The following is a 22936-nucleotide window of genomic DNA, read 5'->3' on the forward strand; positions in this document are numbered from 1 at the left end:
AGACAGACAGACAGACAGACAGACAGATAGATAGATACTCCACCACCATACTTCCACCACCGTGTTTCACTTGGGGATTGTTTTAGTCTAGCATCACGCCAAAATCTGAGAAAAATCTAAAGTGTTTAATTAAATATCTGTCAAGGTGGCGGATATAAGGCTCTTCAGACACGTTGGAACGCCTGACGGCGCAGAGACCATCATGGCTCCCAGCAACAGAGGTGACGGATAAAGCACCAAATGTGACAAACTCAGCGCAAATCTTTGTGATACGCATAAACGGATGCAGCGGGCGCAACGCAGGCTTCGCAAATCCACACAGATAACAGGCCTGTGTAAAACAACACACAGCAAATCAGGCAATAACGACGGCAAACCGTCTGGAAAATGGACGCACATAGTGTGGCAAGAAATCACTTCTTCCTCCCCTCCCTCCTTCTCCGTGTCCGGATGACAAAGCCTATCCCGGAGTAAATATTTTGAGGATAATTGAACTGATTGTTATTTGCAAGTTTCTCCGTCTTGAATATAAAAGCGGCGGCATGCCTGTGCGCACCCCTAATGACTTTCAGACCATTGGCAAGATATATTCATAAAGGGGCAACTCCTGAATCGTTAATGCGCAGTTCTGCGGAGCATGTCAGGATGCATTACTGATTTGGACTCTCCATCCTTTTCCTGCAAATCGCAAAGATTATTCACACTAAGAAATTGTAAATTATTACACCGAGACTCATAGAGTTCACCAAAAAAAAAAAAAAAAGCTCCAACTGACCTCTTCGGGGGGCTTTTAAGGAAGCTCGGCTGAGCTCCACTAAAATCTCTAAAGCCTTTCATGTTCTGGAGAAAGAGGCGACAAAACAAGGAATCTTAGACAAGTGTAAAGCGACAAAAAGGAAAACATCGAATTTTGTGTTTTGACATGTGTGCGACTTATTCTGGATTCACTTTGTTCACTCCTTGAACGTACAGATTATTGAAGACTTCTCCGAGGAGAAATAAAGATGATTTTCGGGTCAGCGCTTCACTATTGATCTTATTCAGTCCATCCCTTGCAGGCCGGTTATTCAGCAGCACCCCGCTGTGGATACACACTACATCTCGGTCTATGCAGTGTTAAGCCCGCATTCTGGCCACGGAGGGCCTCTGTGTACTCCGTGAAACGTTTCTAAATGTAATCACAAACGAACCGTAATTAGACAAGTAATTACCGGCGTAATTAACAGCCTCTTTCTGCTCGCTGTGCTTTGATATGCTCGGCCGGCGCTCTCTGCGCTTTATGGCTCACAGGCGGCAGCCGTGGCGGAGGATAAAGTCTTTATTATTATTGCTGGAAACCCATCTGGTAATAGTCTTGCCCGAGACCTCCTCCCCCCTAATCAAGGTTTTAATTAAAGACGGTTGAGGGCCATGGAGAACATGAAGGCCAGTAATTAAGACTAACATTGGACCCTAACAGATGCAACCCTCCTCCTGCGTTGACGCAAAAAAAGAGAGAGAGAGAGAGAGAGAGAGAAGAGCACACACAAGTCTAGGCGCACTGCAGGGTCGCTGATGCTTAATATTCAGTAAATAATGACGGATGAACTGTGATTAAAGGTTGCCGCTCATTTTTAATACACCAAGACAACTCAATAAACTCAGCAAAAAAAAAAAAAAAAAAAAAAGAGAGAGAGAGAAAAGAAGCAATTTTCGAACTTGTACCAGGTTTAAATCAAACCCTGAACCTTGGTGGGAATGTCAGACTACATAACGCAACTGGGTATGGGTATTGTTTTCCTCTATATGCTACTATATGCAGTATGACTCACCTGACTTGGATTTGCATGGGCTTATTTTCATATCGCTTTGACGTGTGATGATTTGAAGACAGCTGTACGGTTTTGTCGCGGGAAAGAGTCTCCGATCAACATGCATTAGAGTGATGTGTGCGCATTAACCAGGCAGGTTCCGCCCTGAACAGGAACTCCATCAGAAGTAGACGTTTAGCTCATTTCCATTATTGAAAATCTTTGCTGGGGTCATTTTGACATTGGGATGGAAGAGAGCGGTCTTTCAGGACGCAACTGCTTTGGGTTTTCCTGCGTCTGTTTAGCCTACTTTGTGCATATAAGTGTGCCAAATCAAATCACGTCACACAGCAATAAAACTGTCACTGATTCCCTAATGCGCCACCCCCCCCCTCCATTCCAATCCCCATCCCCCAGTAACTGCTCCTTCCTCTGTGGTTTTGCGCTGCGAAAGTTAAGGTTTGGCCCTCTTCAGATGGGCAAGCAGATGGGCAGAAGTTTCGCCAAAATCCCCCGCAAAGTACCATGTCTGCTAGAGCAGAACAAGAGAAAAACGCAGATTAAAAGAAGACTGCTGTCTGGCTCCTGGTCACACCTTCCTCAACAAATGAAGTCCAACATGAGGGCCAAAAAGTTTAGACACCACGATGATGACCCTAGCACTCGCCCTGCTCCACTAAAAAGCACACAATTTACAGGAGAAGATATATTTTTTTTTTTTTACTCCACTGCTCTTAAGGGTTATGTATCTCTGAGATCTTATTTAAACTGTATCAGTTCGACGTAATTGTCCAAATAAAGTGTTATTTACTCAAAACTAAACCCGCTTCATTAAAAGAAAACATCAGAGTCTAAATTTAACCGAAACATCTTCAGACTGTTTGAGAAGTTGCCCTGAGCGCTTCGGCAGCTCCCAGGCTCCCAGCGCGCCTCACTCGCCTCTTGTGGAGCTTTTCTGACTCCTAGTGGCGAGTGAGAGATCTGCAGCTGTTGTTGGTGAGGAGAAGTTGAAACTTTTATGCCCCGAGGAACTGGCAAATAAGCAAGAAAACAATTGAAATTCTCATTTTTAAAGTAGCATTTTTCACATTTATGGAAAATAATGTTGTTGTTTTTTTAATTAACTTCATTTGTATTTGTCAGTACACCACACACGTTTTTGTCATTGTCCAACGAATGACTACAAAATGCCTAATTTAACCCAAGTCCTTATAAACGCAGTCACCTTATTGGAGTTACATTTATTCTTTGACATTTAGGAAATATTGTTCCCCCTGTTACATCTTTGAGCAGTTTAACGATTTCCATGGCTTTATACCAACAGCTACTGACATATATTGATGTGTTCTGCAGTCACTGTCACACATTGCCAGCTGAAGCAGCTAATGCATGTATGAAGCCTCTGTTGTGTCAATATAAAAAAAATACCACTTTGACAGCTTCACTGTTTATAGTTGCTGGCTGCATGCATGCATCTACTAATAAAAAAATAGAATAATGTCATAACATTCATCTTCAGTTGTTGATTTTACACAATAAAAACACATACAAATATAATTAATTATGTGAGCAGTGTAAATTATGAATGATCATTAATATTTAAAAGTAATCAATGCACACGGAGGGATCGGATATTAGTTTTAGGAGAATATCAAGCCATTCAATTTTGTATTTTTTTTATTTGACCTTATATTCACACAAGTTGAAAAGTTTATGTGTGAGCTAATGTGAAAATGAATAGATTTTGCACTTCTTTTGTGAGTTTCTTCATTATCTGTTTAAATCTCTTCTCATAAACACTGACCAGTGTCCATAACTAACTCTTTTCTTCTTTTTTTTTTTTATTGACGCCCCCTTGTTACAATAAAGCAGCTCTGCAAAGCTTTTTTTTTCTTTTTTTTTCTGTGTCTCCCAAGTTTGTGTGAGAGAAGCATGCAATTACCCTTAATATCTCAGTAATGCAAAAAGAATGAGACTTAATTTTCCATCTGGTTGCATGGAGAGAAATGTCAAACGTATTGGATTGAGACTGCGGTTTTAATCATTAAGGGATCACGGTTAAGGTTGATAAGGAAGGATTAGGGTTTGGCTGCTCATGCATAATTTAGCCTATTGATCAGATGGGCATCAGGCTCACACAGCCAGTTGGAAGAGGATTCTTTTAACAGTTATGTTAATATTCAAAATAGCAAAAATGTTAAAGCACTTTAATATTCTAAAGTGCCTTTAAACTTTAGAATATTGGTATTACAGCAAATTGTCATGTATCTTATGCAGATACAAAGAAGATTGGTGACAGTGCAGTTGAAAACGTAGCTGCAGCATTTTCTGCAGACACACATGGGATGCTGCAGGGCTGTTTCCCCTCATAGGATCTTTGTCTCTCCCTCCTTTTACTCTTTTTCTTTTCCAATGTGTGGAAGGAGGCTGGCATTTACTTGACAATTTCTGCCTTTAAGTGCACACTTTAAGTGCAGTGTTTTTATATACACCTAAGATAGCTGCAGCCTAGGACAATTTAACAGGCAATTTAACTGACCGTGTGTTAGTGAAGCTGTCTGAGTCCCACTCTTTGCCAGAGCGTCATGGCATGATGGATGTAGGCAGTCTGGGCTAGGTGGAAGCGACACACACACACACCCAAATGCTGTCCCGCTGAACACACAGCTACGCGGACACGCCACTCTGCCATATTTTCTCAATACAAACACATATGGGCCCATCCACAGCCAAACCCCCTTCCATTAAGTCAACATCTTGTGCTGGCGGTTGGAACAGTGCGGGGCTGGAGTCAGGTCGTCCAAATCCGTCAGTAAGCGGAGGCAGAGGCGTTTGTCATCCTCCTCTCTGGGCACCATCCTCCTGGAAGAGAGAGAGGGGGGACAGAGGGTGGTGGAGCTGCGAAGCATCTGGCTTTGGTAGCTCCAGCTGCAGGAAGAGAAGGGGGACAGGAGCTCCTCTGCAGCCCAGGGGAGGCACTCCTTCTGCAGCCAAAACCCTCCGCTACCCTGTCTGCTGGATGAGGAGGTGGTGAGGCAAATCAAATAAAGAGTAAGCTGGTACTAATGAACCTAAAGCGTGCAAAATTGATCTTTTTCATGAGTGTTTTATGTGAAACGCCAGCGATCTCTCGATGAAATGCGTCGAGAGGAATCACAAATACGACAGATGCAGGAACACAAACTCAAACCAGGTTATCTTTGTGGTGACATCCAAGCCAACTGTTGTAGAAATTAAACTTCAGCAAAAATTCATTTTTCTTCATTTGTCAACACACTTAATCGACGGTTTTCTTTGAAAGAAGAGAGCAGAGAAAGTGCTAAAAAGTATTCCCAATGCCATTTGACTAGAATGCTGGAGCAGAGGAAAATGTCACCCAAATAATGACCCAAAAATCAGAGGCCACAATCGCACTGCCAAGGCCCGGAGACACTCTTTAGCATCTAACGTCAGTGTGCAAATGATGTTTAGCCGCCGGTGGACGTTTAGTACCAGACTTCGTAGCCTCAGAGGGTGCTTTGTCACAGATCTGTGGATGATTCAGAGCCCGAGGACAGCATTTAGTGTTGGCACTTAATGTCCCAATGTGTTGCAGGGTTTGCTCTGAGGCCGTATACAGTTGTGCTGATTGAAGGAAAGAGATCAAATTAGATGTTTTTTGGGGGTAAGAGATGAGTCCTCAGAGGGGCAACACAAGCATTGTTTCTCTATTGTGAAGTGTGACCTTTATGGCAGGAAGTGCAAGAGGGAAGGGGGGAAGTTGAGGAGCCCCTGCACCCTGTCTGAGAACTCCTCTGGGATTAATTAACCCCATTCTTCCATTAGGCCTCTGGGATCGTCTATAAGATTGGGAGTTTAGCTTTGCAGGAATCTCCGTTCAGCATTCAACAGACATCTTTCAGGTATGAAACAAAATGACTCGTCCTGGGGGGCGTATACAGAGCCCAAAATCTAGATTCACATCCAAGATTTCTAAATGCAAGATTATTAATGCATATATCTGCTTCATATGTATTGGTTGAGTGCAGGATTTTGCTCTATTCTTTCACACAAACTTTAACTAAATTGCGACTTTCTTCTTGCTTGAAAATCTACACAAAAATCTGCATTTTCAGCTTCTTTCCAGGAGTGTATCTGTACATTTTTCATTCACCTTCCTTCACTCCTGGTGACATCCACCAGGACCAAATAGTGTATGACAGCTCACACCATGCAATGAAGGTTGTCCCCTGCAAAATTCAGTTTTGGTGTGATGTTTTGTTTTGGTGGAGAAAGCAGATCCCTTCTTCATCCACACACATCTGAAAAACACCTTTGGCCTCATGTTGCTAGACAATATCCTCCCAGTATTTCAGTGGCTCATCCAAATCTTCTGCAGCAGGTTTTAAACGAGCTTCGACATCTTTTTTCAACATCTGCACACCCTCATCAGGGTCATGAGGTCCTGTGATCCAAACCTGGTGACAGTCCCTGATACAAGACTGGAAACTAAAGGGAGACAGAGTCTTCCCTCATGTGGCCCCCAAGACTCTGAAATTCCCTTCCTCTGTCTCTGAGGTCAGCAGATTCATGGTTTATCTTTTTTAAATCAGCTTTCAGTTAATTATGTGCTTTTTATTTTTATTCTCAGTTTGTACAAGCAATTTGTAATTTTTTATCTTGAAAGATGCTGCATAAATAAGAGTCCACTTCTTCAGCAGTGGAGTCTTGTGCTGTGAGGGTGCATTGAAGCCAATGGGGTTGAGTGCATTACTTTACCTTTTTTCATGGAAAAGCACATCTTATAATGCCAGGTCTTTCTGAAGCTCTAATTTATTGGTCCTTGGCTCTTGGACAAAATTTTTGTATATTTCCAAATGCAGAGTACCTCGTCGCGGCTGGTTTATGGCGAAACGATGTTCTTTTCACTACAAGATCATCACTTCAAGTGAGCCCACTGGACCATTCAGATGTTTCTAAATGTAGCTGTAATCATTGCCATTAGTGTGTTTTGCAGCACTAGGTTTTTTTATATGTGATGATCTTGATTGTGCCAGTTAATGCCAGCCTCTGTGCAGCCCACCAGTTAACCGAGCCATCTGATGCCGCTTTCGAAATACTGACAGATTTCAGTAGCTTTTCCCTTTGTCACATTGTTTACACATGACTTAACTAATTGACTAATTTGCTCTGATATATTTGCTTGTGTTGGTTACCTAGACTGTTGAATTGTATGTTGAGTGTCCCATTGGAAATATTTAAACTAAGAAAACCATTGGGTTATTTTGTCCAATGTGCATACTGTTTTATAATAGAAACATTAAACTTGCAATATCTTTGTATAAAAACAAACTAATTAAATGGAGGGGGGGGGTGTGGGTGCTTGGACACTAAGCAAACAAAATCTGCAACACTGATTAAGTGTTCTGAACTTTTTAGTCCATTTCAAACAAAGTTACTGCTGACAAACAGCATGCTGCACCCCGAGCTACACCTTATTAGTTTTCCTCATAACTCTTTTCTGTGCATCACATTATTATTGTGTCTGTGATCAATTCTTTCTCCGTTTGTCTCAAAGGAGCATCTTAACAACATAAGACACCTTAGTGGTTAGTCCCAGAAGCTAATGGATTTAGTGGCACAGATCACAAGCATCTGTTTGATGTCACTAATGATATGTCAAGGGGTTGGGGGGCAGGCGGGGGGCGCTGCCATGTGCTATTCTCCTGATCGCCTATAGATGCATGTCTGTATATAATGTGACGAATGAGAACACCGATCCACTTCTCCTCTCCTGAAACCAGACCATTACTGTCAATCATGTGGATGGCTGCAGCAGGCCGGAGGCTGCCAGCTCACACACGACGAGCGCCTGTCCCCACAGCCTCATGATGACGGTCCCCAGACAGGCTACCATAACAGCTCCAGCTAATCTTCTTTTCATGGTCTTCATTACGACCTGTCAGGACATAAATTGAGGCTAAATTGCCGTGTTTATTAACACGGAGCCAAAGCAGCATCTTTTAACTCCCCTTTTCCTGCCACCTCCCTCCATCCCTCCCCTCCTCTGCCTTGTGTGAATGTTAACATTTAATAGTGACCAAGAGGATCAATTACAATGCAGTGTGAAATCACACTGCATACACACACATACATACACACACACACACACACACACACACACACACACAGAGGAGCGCTGGCATTCACAGCTCCACCTTAATGTGTCTCCTCAAACATTATGCCCTCTGTTGATGACCACCTCAGAAAACCCATTCAGACAGACACTTGCTTGCCACATATTTTCAGCTCCACTGGCGATGGTAAAGGAAAAGGGGGCCATGCTTCACAGAGCACCGCAGCAGCCCAGCCTGGAGACTAAGACTTGCTGCGGCCTTTGCCATATAACACAGTAATTACTAGATCAAATCTGTTCAAACTGAAGCAACGTTGTTCTATGATCCCTCCTATACTAATCAGCGCGCTGAGGTATGGCTGGGCGACTATAAATTGCTGACTTAATTAAAACTAGGACCTCTCTGTCATCTAATTACAGGGAGAAAAGGTTATTGCTTCGATGCAATTTTCCAAATATGATTCCTTCGCGGTTATTAAAAGCTCGGGCGTCGTTTATTGTTTCAGATTTTTCAATATGGAAATGGCCCCGGTGACAGACGTAATGACTCGGGGAAAACGCTTCATCTCGATAGTGGCCCGGCATGGCCATTTGTCTGAGATAAGTGGAGCGGACAGGGAACGGGAAAATGTCATGGCAGGCATCCCATGATTGCCTCCACTTTACAGTTGTCATTAAACAGAGCAAAGGTTTCTTTTCTCTTGTGTGGCAGCGATGAGAAGTTTATTAATCTCTCCAGAATAGAGCGCACTGTGGGTTATTAGAACAGCAGAATTTCACAAGAGAGGGGGTGGAGGGTGGGGGGGATTGTGTGGAGTAATTTAGCGATGAGAGGCTCCACTCTGAGGTGTTGTTCTGTTAGATCTGTATCGTGCTTGATTTCCAGTTTTAAACCTTTCTGAAAACCATAACAGTTACAGAAAAGGGAAATGTAAAAAGTATCAGCTTATGGGGAATCGAAATCTAACATTAGAATCAAATCGAAGTAGAAGAGAAATACTTCGTTTTGGTCAAAACAAGGTGAGAAGAGCTCTTTCTGTGGAATATTTGACTGGTATACACTTTATTGTTCTCTTCGTCAGAAAGCCACCAGCAGCTGGAGTAGATGCTAAGTAGGATAGAAGAAGGTATTGTGAACCATAACCATCCTAATAGTTCAGGATTCGTTTGATATTCGATGTTCACTATCACAGTTTCATTCAGCAGTGATTTTAGGTTTAAAATGTCTTCATTAAATGTACAACACAACGCTTAACTAAAAGCAAACATGTCTGCTAAGATGAAATATTGCACACAAAAACTGTCAGAAGAAAAAAACTTTTGATAGTTAGCCAACTCAGACTCATTTCGTTCTTATTCTAATTTTGCTGTTTAATATGATACAGTTCCCATCCATCCATCCATCCATCCGCGAGACATTTCTGGCAAGAGGCAGGGTACACCCTGGTCAGGTCACCAGTCCATCACAGGGCAACACAGAGACTGACAGAACAAACAATGCTCACAACTAAGGAGAATTTAGAGAAACCAATTAACCTGACAGTCATGTTTTTGGACTGTGGGAGGAAGCTGGAGTACCCAGAGAAAACCCACGCATGCACAGGGAGAACATGCAAACTCCACGCAGAAAGACCCCGAGCTAGGAATCAAACCCAGGACCTTCTTGCTGCAAGACAACAGCTCTACCAACTGTGCAGCCCCTTCTGATTGGTATAATTTCAGTACCTAAACAATGAACCTATGTGAAAAAAAATATTTACTGTACATACCAATCTACTTTATTAAAATGTAAACAATTTAATCAACTATTATTTAATTTTTCCCAAATTCCTTTCTATCGTGCATGCAGTAAACAATGCACCCAGTATTTTTATTTTGCTATATTTGACATCTTCTGCAAATTGGATAGATGACTGACTTTCAAAATTTTAATTCCTCAAATGAGGCAATTTTTCACCTGCTGCTTATGTGGCCCTGAAGTAAAAATAAAAACTTGCAGTAAAACATAATCAAGAAAGTCTGTGGTGCTGTACTTCTGCCATCATCTGTTGGATTAGCAGCATCCAATAGATCATCCATCAAAACCCAGGACTTAGAAAGGCTAAACATCCTGGTAAAAAGGCTGCCGTCGTTCTGGAGACTCCTATGAAGTCTCATGCAATGATAGTGTGAAGAATTCTGGTTATTCATAAAATCAGAAGACAGAAAAACATAGTGTCTTCAGTTGGAGGCGTCTTCAGAGTCACTGTAATACTGACTGCTACAGGAGTTCCTTCCTGCCCACAGTCATCTGCATCTATCACAACTTTTTAAAGAAAATTATGAGTTGAAACAGCACTCAATTTATCTTTGGGATCAATAAAGTATTTTTGAATCTGAAAGTGAAATATGCAACGGTAGCACACATGTAGGTTTTTATTAACCAGCAAAATCCAGGCTGCAGATACAACAATGATGGGTTTTTACTTTCATCCAAAGCAGCAGCATACATGCTAAACAAATCTTCAAGGAGAAAAATCTATGCCTATGCTGAATTACATGTAAGACAACTGGATGGGAACAAACCTTGAAGCACATAAACACAATAAAAACATAATATGATTTTGTTAGCTGCATATTTAACCTCAAACAAGCATAGGGTTAGGTTTTTTTTTTTTTAAGAATGCCTGGTTATCCATAAATCGTCCACGCTTCAACAAACTGGAAAGCCTTTGCTGCATAAAGACAGAATTATCTGTGGAAGACATAAATATGGAAGTGACAGTTCTCATGGGGCAGCAAGAGGCCACAACAAAACAGGAGCCCATCCTGGACACTAATGCCCCGTGTCTCCCACCATAGGGTTTTCTTAATTACATTAACCAAATGCGCTCTGCTGTGTGTGCAATCTCATGGTTAACTGAACACCCCCGTAGCTGCACCCGCCCCCCACCCCACACACACACACACACACCTCCCATCCTCGTCCCACGGTGAAATATTCATGTTGAAAGCCACTCTTCCCATCGACTCTCTTCCTCCAACATGTTCTTGCCCGTAGTTGCTCAACCATGCCATCATTGTTTGGGAGTAACCTCTCCAAAACGTGCCACTATTATTTGATATTAGGGCAACAGAAGTGTTGAAATATTCACTCTAGTGAAATAAGGGGCCGAGCTGAATTTAAACATCTTCATGACTGTTAAGTTGAAGTGTGTTGAAGTTTGTTTGTAGCATTTTACAGCACAATTTCCTTACAAAGCTTCTATTAATGTATATGTTCTTTATATAATTTGGAGCTGCATCTGATTCTAAAGTACATATTTGTGTTTCGGACTGTTATCCCAAAACACTGATTCAGATTGACTAGGCGGGACTAATTTGAATACATGAACTATTCATTAATTGAATAAAGAGGCTAGTTAGCCCCAAGGCCTCTTTATAATCATAAACTGGGGTGTACTACTTATGCAAAACAGCAAAGTGCCATGTGCTGGCTTATTATGCTAATGGTGAATGGCAAAATACATGTTTCTCCTGCTCACAAAAGAGGATTAGGCATGGCAGCATCAGCAAGTTGCTCCCAGTGTATAGAGTGTGTTCCTCCATATTGTAGCATCTTGAGATGCAGCTGTGTAATGTGATTCTTCCTGTACTCGTCAGGAAGCCTGGATGTGATCGCAGCCCCCTCCTCAGCTATTGCTCATCCTTTCCTGTAAAAAAAAAAGAAACATTATGTTACAAATTAGAACTCAACACAGGTACATTTCATCCATCCAGATAACCTTCTTTTGTTCGAGCCATTTTCTTTTGGTGAAAACATTTCAAATTTGGGGGGCAAAAACAAAACTTTGGACCTACAAAAACAAAAAAAAATTCAAGGCTAATTTCTAACACGGGTTTAAACATTTTGAATAGTTGTATCATATAATAAAAAAACTGCTCTTTGGAAGACAATATACATCATTTATTAGGTCTCATTAGCCAGAGGAACAAGACAGAGTTGCACAATGCACACCCAATCTATTGCTTAAAATCATAGATGAGGCCTCGTCCGGAGGGTATAGATATATTGATAAACTGAGATCTCCGCTTGTTAGTCTGTTTCTTTCTTCACTCCAACAGTCATTAAAAATAAAGCCTGTAGTTCTGCCAACTGTATCTACTGTTGATTGTCAGCAAGCTCCTACACTGTTAGGTACAACTGATGTTTTCTTGTTAAAAGGTGCATTACAACAGTTTTTAGTGTTGTGAATTAAAATTTTGACACAATCAATTGTTTGCCACTGAATTGCAGGCAGATGGAAGTCCACACAGAGCTCTTCTAAACCATTGGGTAACATTTTGTTAAGTCTTCAAGATATTGACCCCAGATAGCATTTCTCCTCACTTTCACCTCCTCGTTGGATAAATCACAATATAAATCTTCCCATTGATGGTGACGGTGGTAGGAGTTTGTCCTGAAATCAGTAGTTTGACGGTTTGATTCGCATTCTGTCGTTGTGTCCTTGGGCGAGGCACTTTACCTGCTTTACCTGCAGGTGGCGGTCAGAGAGCCTGCTGGCGCCGGTGCATGGCAGACCTGCCTGTCAGTGTGCAACAGGCCAGCTGAATATGGTTGCTATCCAGTAGCTTGCCACAATTTAAAATTAAACATTTTGAAAATGATTGTATATGTCAGCGTCTGCCAGTCCAGCAGTAAAAATGTGCTAATCATTCATAAACTGTGGGCAAAATCTGTACAATCAGTAGTTCAATAAATGCAATTTGTACGATGTCATGAAACTTTAACAAAAATTATAACTAATTGCAGTGGCTGTTGTAAGTTCTCAGAGACAATAGCAGTAGTAGATGTATTGTTTTTTGTAATAGTTTTCCATGTTTCATTGATTTACAGCCAACTATATTTGCTTAGAGCAAATCTTGACACAGAAACCCCTAAATTATGACTGAATATAACATTTCAGTCAGTGCAGTTAAGAAATAGTAAAGTAATGGAGCAAATTCCCTGTTGAATTTTAATGTTAATCACTGGTTACTAGGCTGAGATTTAGGGAGAGAGTAGAAATTGTTCAACTGTTTCGTGTTTTCCAGGTTTCAAGACTTTGCTTAAATTCTTTTAGAGTTTGTCCAAAACATGATACTGTCATTAAAATATGTGAGTACATCAAATGGAAGAAGCCATTATTCATTTGTAAATATAAGGAAAAACTAAAGTTGTCTAGAAGCTGTGCTAGTAGCTTCGACAAAACATATTTAATGTCCTACATATCACAAAAAAACAAACACAGAAAACTTAAATTTGAAAACTTCTGTTAATTACTGATACACTAGTCTGAAGCGTCTTAAAACTTTAAGTCGCTGTAGGATTGTTGTAGATATCATCCATTAAAAATAAATAAATAAATAAAAACTATCACTGAACAATATTTGCATGGAGAAAAACAGGAGAAAACAAAAGAAGAAAATGCTGCCGGCTTCATGAACACAGAAACTTCAAAACCCTAAGGTTAAGAAAATTACTAAAAAGGCTTAAATTCAAAAACACAGGAACAAATAAATAAATCAATTTCCAATATAAATAAATACATAAACACAAACATTATTCTGATGAAATGAGAAAAGACCATAACATATTGAAATCTACAGTTCTCATCATTAAAGATCAAGTTATTAAAAAAATAATAATACCCCAGTGTTTTTCAGGTATTTCAAAGCAAATGTTGTTAATTAACGGTAAGCCTGCAGGAGCTCTGCCGATCCACATCTCAGGCCAGAGAATCTGTAGACAGGTCAACTATCCATCATAAGCTCCATACCTTCATGGAAGTATCACAAGAAAAGAAAAGAAAAAAACAAATTCAAATTTGCAGCTTTATACAAACTGCAAATTTGTATTTTCCAGCAAACATGGAAAATAGTGTTCTGTTCTGGTTAGATAAGACCAAAATGTAACTTTTCTGACTTGCATGAAAACCACTGAGAGGTGGAAAATTAACACACGTGGTGGTGGCATCATCAACATCATGTTCTTCAGCAGGAGCAGAGAAGCTGGTCATTGTTGGTGGGAGGATGGATGAAGCTAAATGCATCTGAAACCTGTCAACAACATCACACTATTTATTGAATCTGACTGAGCATGAGGTATTTTTGCTGTACAGAATATGGAGAAAACTTTAGTCTCTGGATGTGTGATGCTGGTGTTGACATAGGCCACCCTGGAAGCAAAATGTGACTACAAAGTATCTATGAAAAGAATCTGAATACAAATATGTGCCACAGATTACAGGTTTTTTTCTTAACTTCCTGCTATTTATGTCACTTCATAGTAATACGCTACTTTGAGCTGGCCGTTCCTTTACAACTTATCATTGTACTTTCTTCATATCACTTGTCGGCTTGCAACGTGGCGCCTTAACTCCTGTAATGTTACGAAAATCCCATCTGTGCATTGTAGGGATCATGTGATTGGACGAAGCGGGGGGGCCACTGTAAAACGGATGCTGTGATTGGTCGTACGTAAAGCGGCAGGAACTCCCGGCTTGGTTGCATCCTTACCCCAAGGAAAGAGGACGGGACTGCTTTCAAAACTGTACAAGTGAGGAACTGGAAGTGTTTTTTTTTTTCTTTTAGAGGAGCTGGCTGCTGGCGCTGATGTTTTTACAGACTCGGCTTCCAACGAAAGAAGAAGAAGAAGAAGAAGAAAGAGCTCCGTTTGCAGTGGGAAGTGGGAGTAGCTGCACTGCTGCTGACGCTTTGCCAACTGATTGTAGCTTTTCCAGGCCTGTTTGTGGTGCGTAAGGGGAGCGGGGGGGCTGCTGATTAAAATCAGCATCAGCCCCAGAGACTGATGGCTGGATTTAGCTTTAGCTTTAGCTTGGTGTGCGCTGTGCTCCTGGGCGCCTTCCTAGTGAGCACGAAGCCCATGCTGAGGAAGGAGAGGGTTCTCCGTGATCCAGAGCTGAGCAGCAGACAAGCCCACGAAGACAATAAGAGCTATCAGTACGACCATGAGGCCTTTCTGGGCAAGGACGAGGCCAAGACGTTTGACCAGCTCACCCCCGAGGAGAGCAGAGACAGACTGAGGTGAGAAATGATCCCCCTGACAGTGATGAGTTCTGATTTTTCTCTTATTATCATCCACTCAGTCTCATGCTGGAGTCTGCAACAGTACAGGTTGGTGGCAAAATGAACAGGAACACATGTTCTTTAAGATGATCTCTCCTGTGTATTTTTACTCTATATCAACTGGACGAAGCCTCATAAGTGGGTTGTTGCAGACAGTTGTTGGAGTGAATGTGCTGTGGAAGGTGTTTTCAGCTTCACTTTGGTGACAAGTTGGCATTATGTGCCACATGCGTATGAGGTGTGGAGCTGAAAGTGGGAGGACCCCTGTTGGGACGTCTCAACGTGGCAACACATATGTCTAAGAATATACTACAACCCACAGTGCATGTTTTTTTTTTTTCTTTCTAAAATTGGGTTCACCCCGCTCCACCCACTGAAGTATTCTCACTGACGGTGTGTCCCTTCTACTAAAATACTTTGAGATGCACCAATTAAGCTTTTTTCCCAGCTGATACCGACTTTTGCCCTTGAGGTCTGAAATGCAGATTCTGCTCTCGAAGGCCTGTAACACAAACACACCACTTATAACAGCATGTTGGCGGATTTATTTATTTATTTTTTTCTTTTACAGAACAAAAAAAAAAAACAGGTGACATTTTAAGTTTTGATCCAGTTAAATGAATTGTTTTTTTGTTTTGTTTTTATCCCAAGTATTTGGCCTGTCGATGACCAATTGGAGCTGTTAGAAATAAATACCCTTTCTGCCTTTCTGATTGTTGCATCACTGAACCTCTTAGAAGCAAGTGCATGTTTTTACAATGTCATTAATCAGAGTTGAAATGTCCTCATTAAAAAAAAGAACCTGTATCAATAATATCATCTATTTTTATTTTTTTTCCCTCCCTCAGCAAAATCGTGGACCGTATAGATGGGGACGCAGATGGGTACATCACGACAGACGAGCTGAACGCCTGGATAAAGCGTGTCCAGAAGCGCTACGTGTACGAGAACGTAGCAAAGGTGTGGGTGGATTATGATCTGAACAAAGACAACAAGATCTCATGGGACGAGTACAAGCAGGCCACCTACGGATACTATCTGGGTACGCCTCCTCTGGAAGTAGACATGCTACTGTTCAAAGATGTCCCGATTAGGCTTTTGCTTGCTGATACCAGTTTCGATTGGTTCCCATTTTTGTTTGTCTGAGGAATGTAACTCATGGAGAAGAAAAAAAAAACATATGATAGAAGTTCCTTGATTGAGATTTTAGATTTGAAAACAAACAAACAAAACAAAACAAAAAAACACCCTGAATTAAGCGTTAAAGCAAATAACCCCAAACACTTATAATTTTTTTTTTTACCTAAAAACCAAGTACGCGCTATTTGTTCATAGACCGAGAATGATGGGAGTTTTTGATCTTGGTGTACTTTATAAGTACTAATTAAAAAAAAAGAAATCTGTCTTTAACCTGCTGATCACTGACCAAAGGCAATCAAGAGAAGATTGGCCAGTTCTGATCTTTAGCTACTTTATTTATTTTTTTTCTCGGTAGCACTATGTTAAAGAGCTATTTCAATGCCAGATGATGACCTACCTTAAATGCACGCTTTCAGCTAACCCTGAGGAGTTTGAGGATGCCACAGACAAGTTCAGCTTTAAGAAGATGCTCCCTCGAGATGAGAGGAGATTTAAAGCAGCAGATCTGAACGGCGACCTGGCAGCAGACCGGGAAGAGTTCACATCCTTCCTCCATCCTGAGGAGTTTGAGCACATGAAGAGTATTGTGGTTCTGGTAAGCACCCCTCCCTCCCCTAAAAACACACAGTAATTACATATGATTAACTCGTAAGACCACGCCATCAGTTTTCTTATCTGGATTTCAAAGATGGTGAACTGTTATAGTTGGATAAAGAAGCAATATTTCTTAAAAAAGTTAATCACATGGCGCATTATTTTAGTTAGAAACCCCAGTTTAATTTTGGGAATGTAGCTGGGTTTAATCTGTGTGGTAAAAATGTTTTTTTTTTTTGCCACCTTTGTATGACTCCCTAATGAAATTTGAACAAGTTCTGGAAATCATTGCGTCTGTAGATCCTTTTTGGAACAGACCCGATGGGAACCAACAGACAGTTGCATTTAGGCCCCGATCTTTAAATATAAATCTGGGTTTGTGGAACACTGGCGTGGCAAATGTTAGCAGTGATGCACTATGCTGCCGTGTTCATAAAACTTGTACCACCCATTTGACAGAGTTAATAATTAATCCCTCATTTTTCCGATGTCGCTGAATGTTAACCAAGGAACGGCTCAGGCAGCGGCGCTTTAACGGCTCTTTGCTGTAGTAAACACAATTTCAAAGATTGGAGTCCCTAAAGCTGATGCACAGATGTATTGTGGGTTTTTTTTTTTTTTCTGCCCCCAACAAGTTATTCAGGTCTTTCACACAGAAGTGCAGAAAGGAGGCTTTGATGGCGCGCGTTGTTACAGGGAGAAACGTAAGAAGGAGGCACTTTGTGGCTGAGGAAGAACATGGCTGTAGGGTAACGGGACAGAAAACTAATGGAGGTTGTTGTGCAGGTTCAGGCAAGAACATAAACTGTTCCCAGTGAAAGCCAACGAGACACACACACACACACACACACACACACACACACACACACACACACTTTCACATAACAGAACTCTCTGTTAAAAGGTCTGGCTTCACATTTCTACCTGCTGAGATCTCATTGTTGCCTGTAATTCTGCTCTCAGAGGCCAGATTTGTAGAGAGGAGTGGCTGCTGAACACTCACTGAACAAAATGTTCAAGATTCTTCTTTAGCAAGGATTCAAAACTGGAGCAAAGCCAGTAAATGATAGAAATATAACAACTTGTTTGCTTGACTTGACTACGATGGGCCAGTCGGACAAAGATGATCCCTGGGGCAAACAGGTGGTGGCGCTGAGGCTCCCTGTTGTTCAGGTTAGACATGGAACAGCTTTAAACTGCGTAGTTTAAAAACCATGTACTTATTCAGGAAAAGGACCGGACTTGATCTGTTTGTTTGAAATGATCCAAAGCAGACGATTTAATTTTCGCTGTAATGAAATTTCCACCTCACGTTCTTGTGGTTTTATTGTTGAGGAGGATGATGTGAATTTTCTCTGTCTCACAAGATGACGACATTGCTCTTTTTAAATATGTCACCGTTAGCAAAAATGATTCAAAACATTGAAATTGTAATCTCCATCTAAATTCAGGCTGTGATTAGGAAACCTGCAAATTAGGGACAGACTAATGAAGAGATGGGTTAATGCAATTTTTTTTTCTTTTTTATTGACATGAAATCCATTTTTATAACTTATAGAACATTTCTTGTACCAAGGTATAAAGCTGTGATTCGACTGCAAGTTATTAGGTGTTGTGGGTTCCCCAGATATTTGGAAACAAACTGCTTAGTTGCACATAATTAGTTGGACATCTATTCAGAAAAGGTAATAAAAACACAAAATATTTTACCTATGCATTTATATTTTTGATATTCTGGCTTTCTCAAATCCGTTGAACTGTTTGGTGGAAAGTTGCCAAACATGTTTTTATGAGTTTATTCATCAGTTGGGTAATTTTTCCCTTCATCTGCTCTGATCAGTGATTGTCGAGTTTTGTTGCCTTGTTACTTGAATGCGACAAACCAAAGAACTTTCCCTGCTTTTGGTCTATAAAAGCATCTTTTATGTTTGATTGTCCTTGCAAAGAAAGCATTGAAGTCCTAAGTGAAGCAGTGGAACAGAAGCGGAAAAGTAGCTGTAAGCTAATTATTTTGTTCTTGGCTTTGTATGCACATGTTTTTCTCTGTCCTGCTGATTGCTTTTCTTGTGTTTAGAAACCTGTTTGAAATAAATAAATATCAGAAAATCAAGCTTAGGTTCAATAAAAATAGGTGTTGACGAGCAAAGGCCAGAGCTGAGTCTTTCTAGTTTCTTATTTTAAGCCCACATTATTTTCCAAACACTTGCGCTTGAAGGATTTCCAAGATACTTGTGCAAACATTTTGAAACCTTCTGAACTATCTTTGATAAGTGTGAAGTACTGGAAAAGGGTCTTTTATTATTTAAATCACATTAAATTGTTTGTTGCACTGAAATAGTCGACGTTTTCGCCCCTTTATTTTTTGCATCCCTTTATTTTTGTAGTTAAACTTATAGTTTAGCTACTATAAGTTTACAAAGACAAAACAGACTGACTATAAACTTATTTTATTGGACATAATGCTATTTTATATTGTAAAAACATAATGTGCTTTAGCTGTCTGTGTTTTGTTTCCTTTTATGTGGTGCATTTTTTTTTGTCTTACCTACAAGTAAATTGATCACCTGTCTGAAATTATAACTGTCATTTTATGGCAAACATTTTAGAAAATAATCCTAGATAATATTGGAGATATTAATTACTTTATATATCGAATCTTCCAGTAAAAGTGCTTTATGATGCATTTGACCCCCATCTCAAATTGACTGCTATGTCCTGCTTATAAAAGGTGCAAAACATCTTGTTTATTATCGGAGGTCCAGAAATCTTCAGCTATGTCAATAACTTAAGTGTACGTATTTATTACAGAAACTCTATCAAGGTTGAAATATTTAACTTTTATGCAATAATTCTGGGATGAAATTGGAAGAACTATTCAGAATAAGTTTTCTAAATGTTAAGTTTTACTAACTGGAAAAATGTTATTTGCCTTTTAATTAAGAGACTTCAGTCCTCATCAGCAGCGCTGTAATCGGCGTGTCAGTCTGCCAGCTCGGCTATAAGTCGACCCTCGCACACTTATTCACTTGCACGGCCAGGGGGCAACATGTCTCCCTTTTAACTACTCTCAGTGGAAGTCCCACTACACTTGACCCTCATGTCTCCTTTTAATGACGCTGTTAACTCGTTCTGAATGCAGGAAACGCTGGAGGACATCGACAACAACGGCGACGGACATGTGGATGAAGACGAGTACATTGGTGAGTTTGGAGAAATAAAATCGTATTAAATCGAATTAGGTTTAAAAAAAAATAGTTTTGGAGAAATCGGCACTGAAGGCATCTGCCAGCTGGGCAGCGTACTCTGTGAACTGAAAGGAAACTGTTCAAATACGAGGAACGTAAAGGCAAGGGGAGGAGTCTCGCATCGGCTGGGCTATTTTGTCTTTTTAATTCTTATTCATGTCTGAAGTTTTCAATTTCGTTGAAGCGGATTAAAGTTTGAAACAAGTCTTGAGGTTTGGTTGTTATTTTTGCCTTTCATTTTTGCAAACAGTTTTGTTTCTGAACCCTGAACTCACCCTCAGGGTTATAACTTCTTTTGCTACAAATTTCAAAATAAAAGCTTGTGCTTCTCTATTTATTTAGGCTCATAGCTTGAGCGTTGTGTTTTTTTTTTCTTTTTTTTTAAGTTTAAAAAAGTGACTTAAGAGGAAAAAACGCATCTCCAAACAACAACTTAAGTGTTTCTCTGTCTGAAGCCGACATGTTTGCTCACGAGGACGGGGGTCCTGAACCCGACTGGGTCAGGACTGAGCGAGAGCAGTTCTCCGACTTCCGAGACCTCAACAAAGACGGAAAGATGGATCAGGATGAAATCCGGCAATGGATCATGCCGCAGGACTACGACCACGCCCAGGCCGAGGCCAGACATCTTGTGTACGAGTCAGACCAGGACAAGGTACGCCGCTTCAGCCGCCGCAGTGAGCTTTAAAATGTATCCAGTTTATTCATCTTCTCTCTTCTGTGTCATCAGGACCAGAAACTGACCAAGCAGGAGATTCTTGACAACTGGAACATGTTTGTTGGAAGTCAAGCCACGAATTACGGCGAAGACCTCACCAGGAACCACGATGAGCTCTGACGTGTATCTGTGTCCTGAAAAAAAAACAGAAATCAGGACGGGCCTCACAGCGACGGCTCTCAAGTAGGAGATGGATAGAAGATGGACCTACTGAGGTTTCATGATCGGTGTTTCAGTCCTCCTGTAGATAGTTTTGTTCCTGACATTCAGGAACGAAACCAGAGGGTTCTTGATCAGTGCCTTCCAGCCGTGTGGTAGCAGGCTGTGCTGCCTCTGAGATTTCTAACAGTGTTTTTAGACATCAGTCGTATGAACAGTTTGTGTTAGAAATGATAATGTGAAACCTCAACTTAGAGCATTTATTATGTTTTTTTTTTTCTCAAATATTTCAGATGACTTTGATACTGAAAGTTGGGGAGGAATAGGATTTTTTTTTACTGAAAATGTTTGCGTGCAGTCTGATTATAGTTGTACTAATTAGTAAAAGGTTTTTGTTTAGATGAAGTGCTTTGATGATTTTCTTTTGATGAAACACGGCATGAACTTTGCACGCATTTGGTTTTAATGTAGCCTGTGAACATCCTTTTTTCTTCCTCCGTATTTAGTTTTTACTGTATTTATTAGTGTATGGAAAAATGTTAGTTTTTGCTTTTATATTGTTTTAGATTTAAGTTTACACTTTACTTTTCAGCAAATTAAAATTTACAACTTCTTTTTTCAATAAGTTGTAAATAAAATTGGAAAAAACGAAAAACATTTTCAGCATAATCATCCAGACAGTTTGATTTTCCTAAAATTCCTTTTGCTTTCAGAGAGTTTATGAAACTTACTGTAAAAAAGCTAATTGTAAGAACAGAGACTGAGTGGTGCTTATTCTGATCAAAACATCGCTAAAAGTGACATCTTATGAGAAACTGAAAACACTGAGGTATAAAAAAAAATGGTACAAGTCTCCAAATCTTGTCCAGATGCATAAAAACGTAATAAATATGTTTTTTCCACTTTATTTGTGTCATAGCCCTGTCTTTTAGGCTTGTTCACTACATCACAAAGGTGATTCTGTAAAGTTTCTTGGTATCTGGGTTGCAACAGGTTGGTGGAAATAAGTGAAATGAGGCACTTCTCTATTTAAACAGACAATTTTACTCATTCCTTGATTCCTCAAAGTTGGATTTGTTTGTGATTCAAGGGATTGTTTTGGGTTCTTAACAATGACGACGAAGATCGGGTTCTTTTTTGCGGAACCGCAGGCTTATATTGCTGGATCACACAAGTCAGCCATGTCCTTTAACATGGTTTATTAGATCAGAAACACAATCAAGCCCCCAAAAGTCACAGGTCGCTTTGCCCTTTCACATTGAGATACTGCAAATTCATTGAAATTCAGTGCCATCACGTATGTCATCCTCAGTGTGTTATCTGCATCAGTAGCTAATGAGGGTTAATGTTTTCAGTTTGAGGACAAGCTGCTTGTTTTCCTACTTTTAACTGGGGCAGTTTTAAGTCCTTACAAACATTGTATTGATATCTGAGGTAAATGGATTGGTTTTCCTGGTAATTTAGGATTTTGGTACAAGTGAGAACTCCTATTCAATGACTGGACCACAGCCAACAACGCATAATGGACCTATTCAAGCACTCGCTTTATCTTTTAAGGATTTCTCAAGTACTTCTTCTAAGCTCCTGCAATCTTTCCACAAAGATGTGCAGCGTACAAAGCTACAAGACTTTATTTCATTTGTTTTTCCCAGGTTGCATTGCTATATTTCCTTACAGTTTAAGACAGCCAATCTGGGTCTTTCAAACATTAAATCCCCAGCGTTGTCTTCCGATTCAATGGACATAAGAAACAAGCGTATACTGTTAACGTATCTAGACTAATTGCGGTCCACATGCACTGTGGAGACGGAGTTGAGATGACTTGCTGTTGCTGCTGGCTGTTGCAGTAAAACTCTCGGATGGAACTGAGAAAACGGCGCTGCCACCCAGCTCGTCCCCTCTGCTTGCTCATGTGGAACATACGGATATATGTGTGCCAGTTAGCAAGACAAGTCAAGCGGGACCAATGCGATAAAGCTCATTAGCAACAAGGGACGGAGCGATGGATGTATGTGTTAGCCATGTTGTTGTGTATAACCTAAGCCATTACTTTAGTCTTAGAACAGAG

The 22936-nt window shown here is 40.5% G+C and overlaps 1 protein-coding gene across 1 annotated transcript; it reads left to right on the forward strand.

Annotated features, from left to right (window-relative positions):
* Positions 1-14395: 14395 nt before the first annotated feature.
* On the forward strand, positions 14396-21775 carry rcn1 (reticulocalbin 1, EF-hand calcium binding domain). Its single transcript, XM_007549821.2, has 6 exons — positions 14396-14970; positions 15861-16054; positions 16569-16747; positions 19886-19946; positions 20447-20646; positions 20722-21775. Exons 1-6 carry the CDS (start codon positions 14735-14737, stop codon positions 20827-20829), a joined length of 978 nt encoding a protein of 325 aa, XP_007549883.1. The 5' UTR covers positions 14396-14734; the 3' UTR covers positions 20830-21775.
* Positions 21776-22936: the final 1161 nt, after the last annotated feature.

Source organism: Poecilia formosa, unplaced genomic scaffold (genome assembly GCF_000485575.1).
Source record: "Poecilia formosa unplaced genomic scaffold, Poecilia_formosa-5.1.2 Scaffold33, whole genome shotgun sequence".
NCBI lineage: Eukaryota > Metazoa > Chordata > Actinopteri > Cyprinodontiformes > Poeciliidae > Poecilia > Poecilia formosa.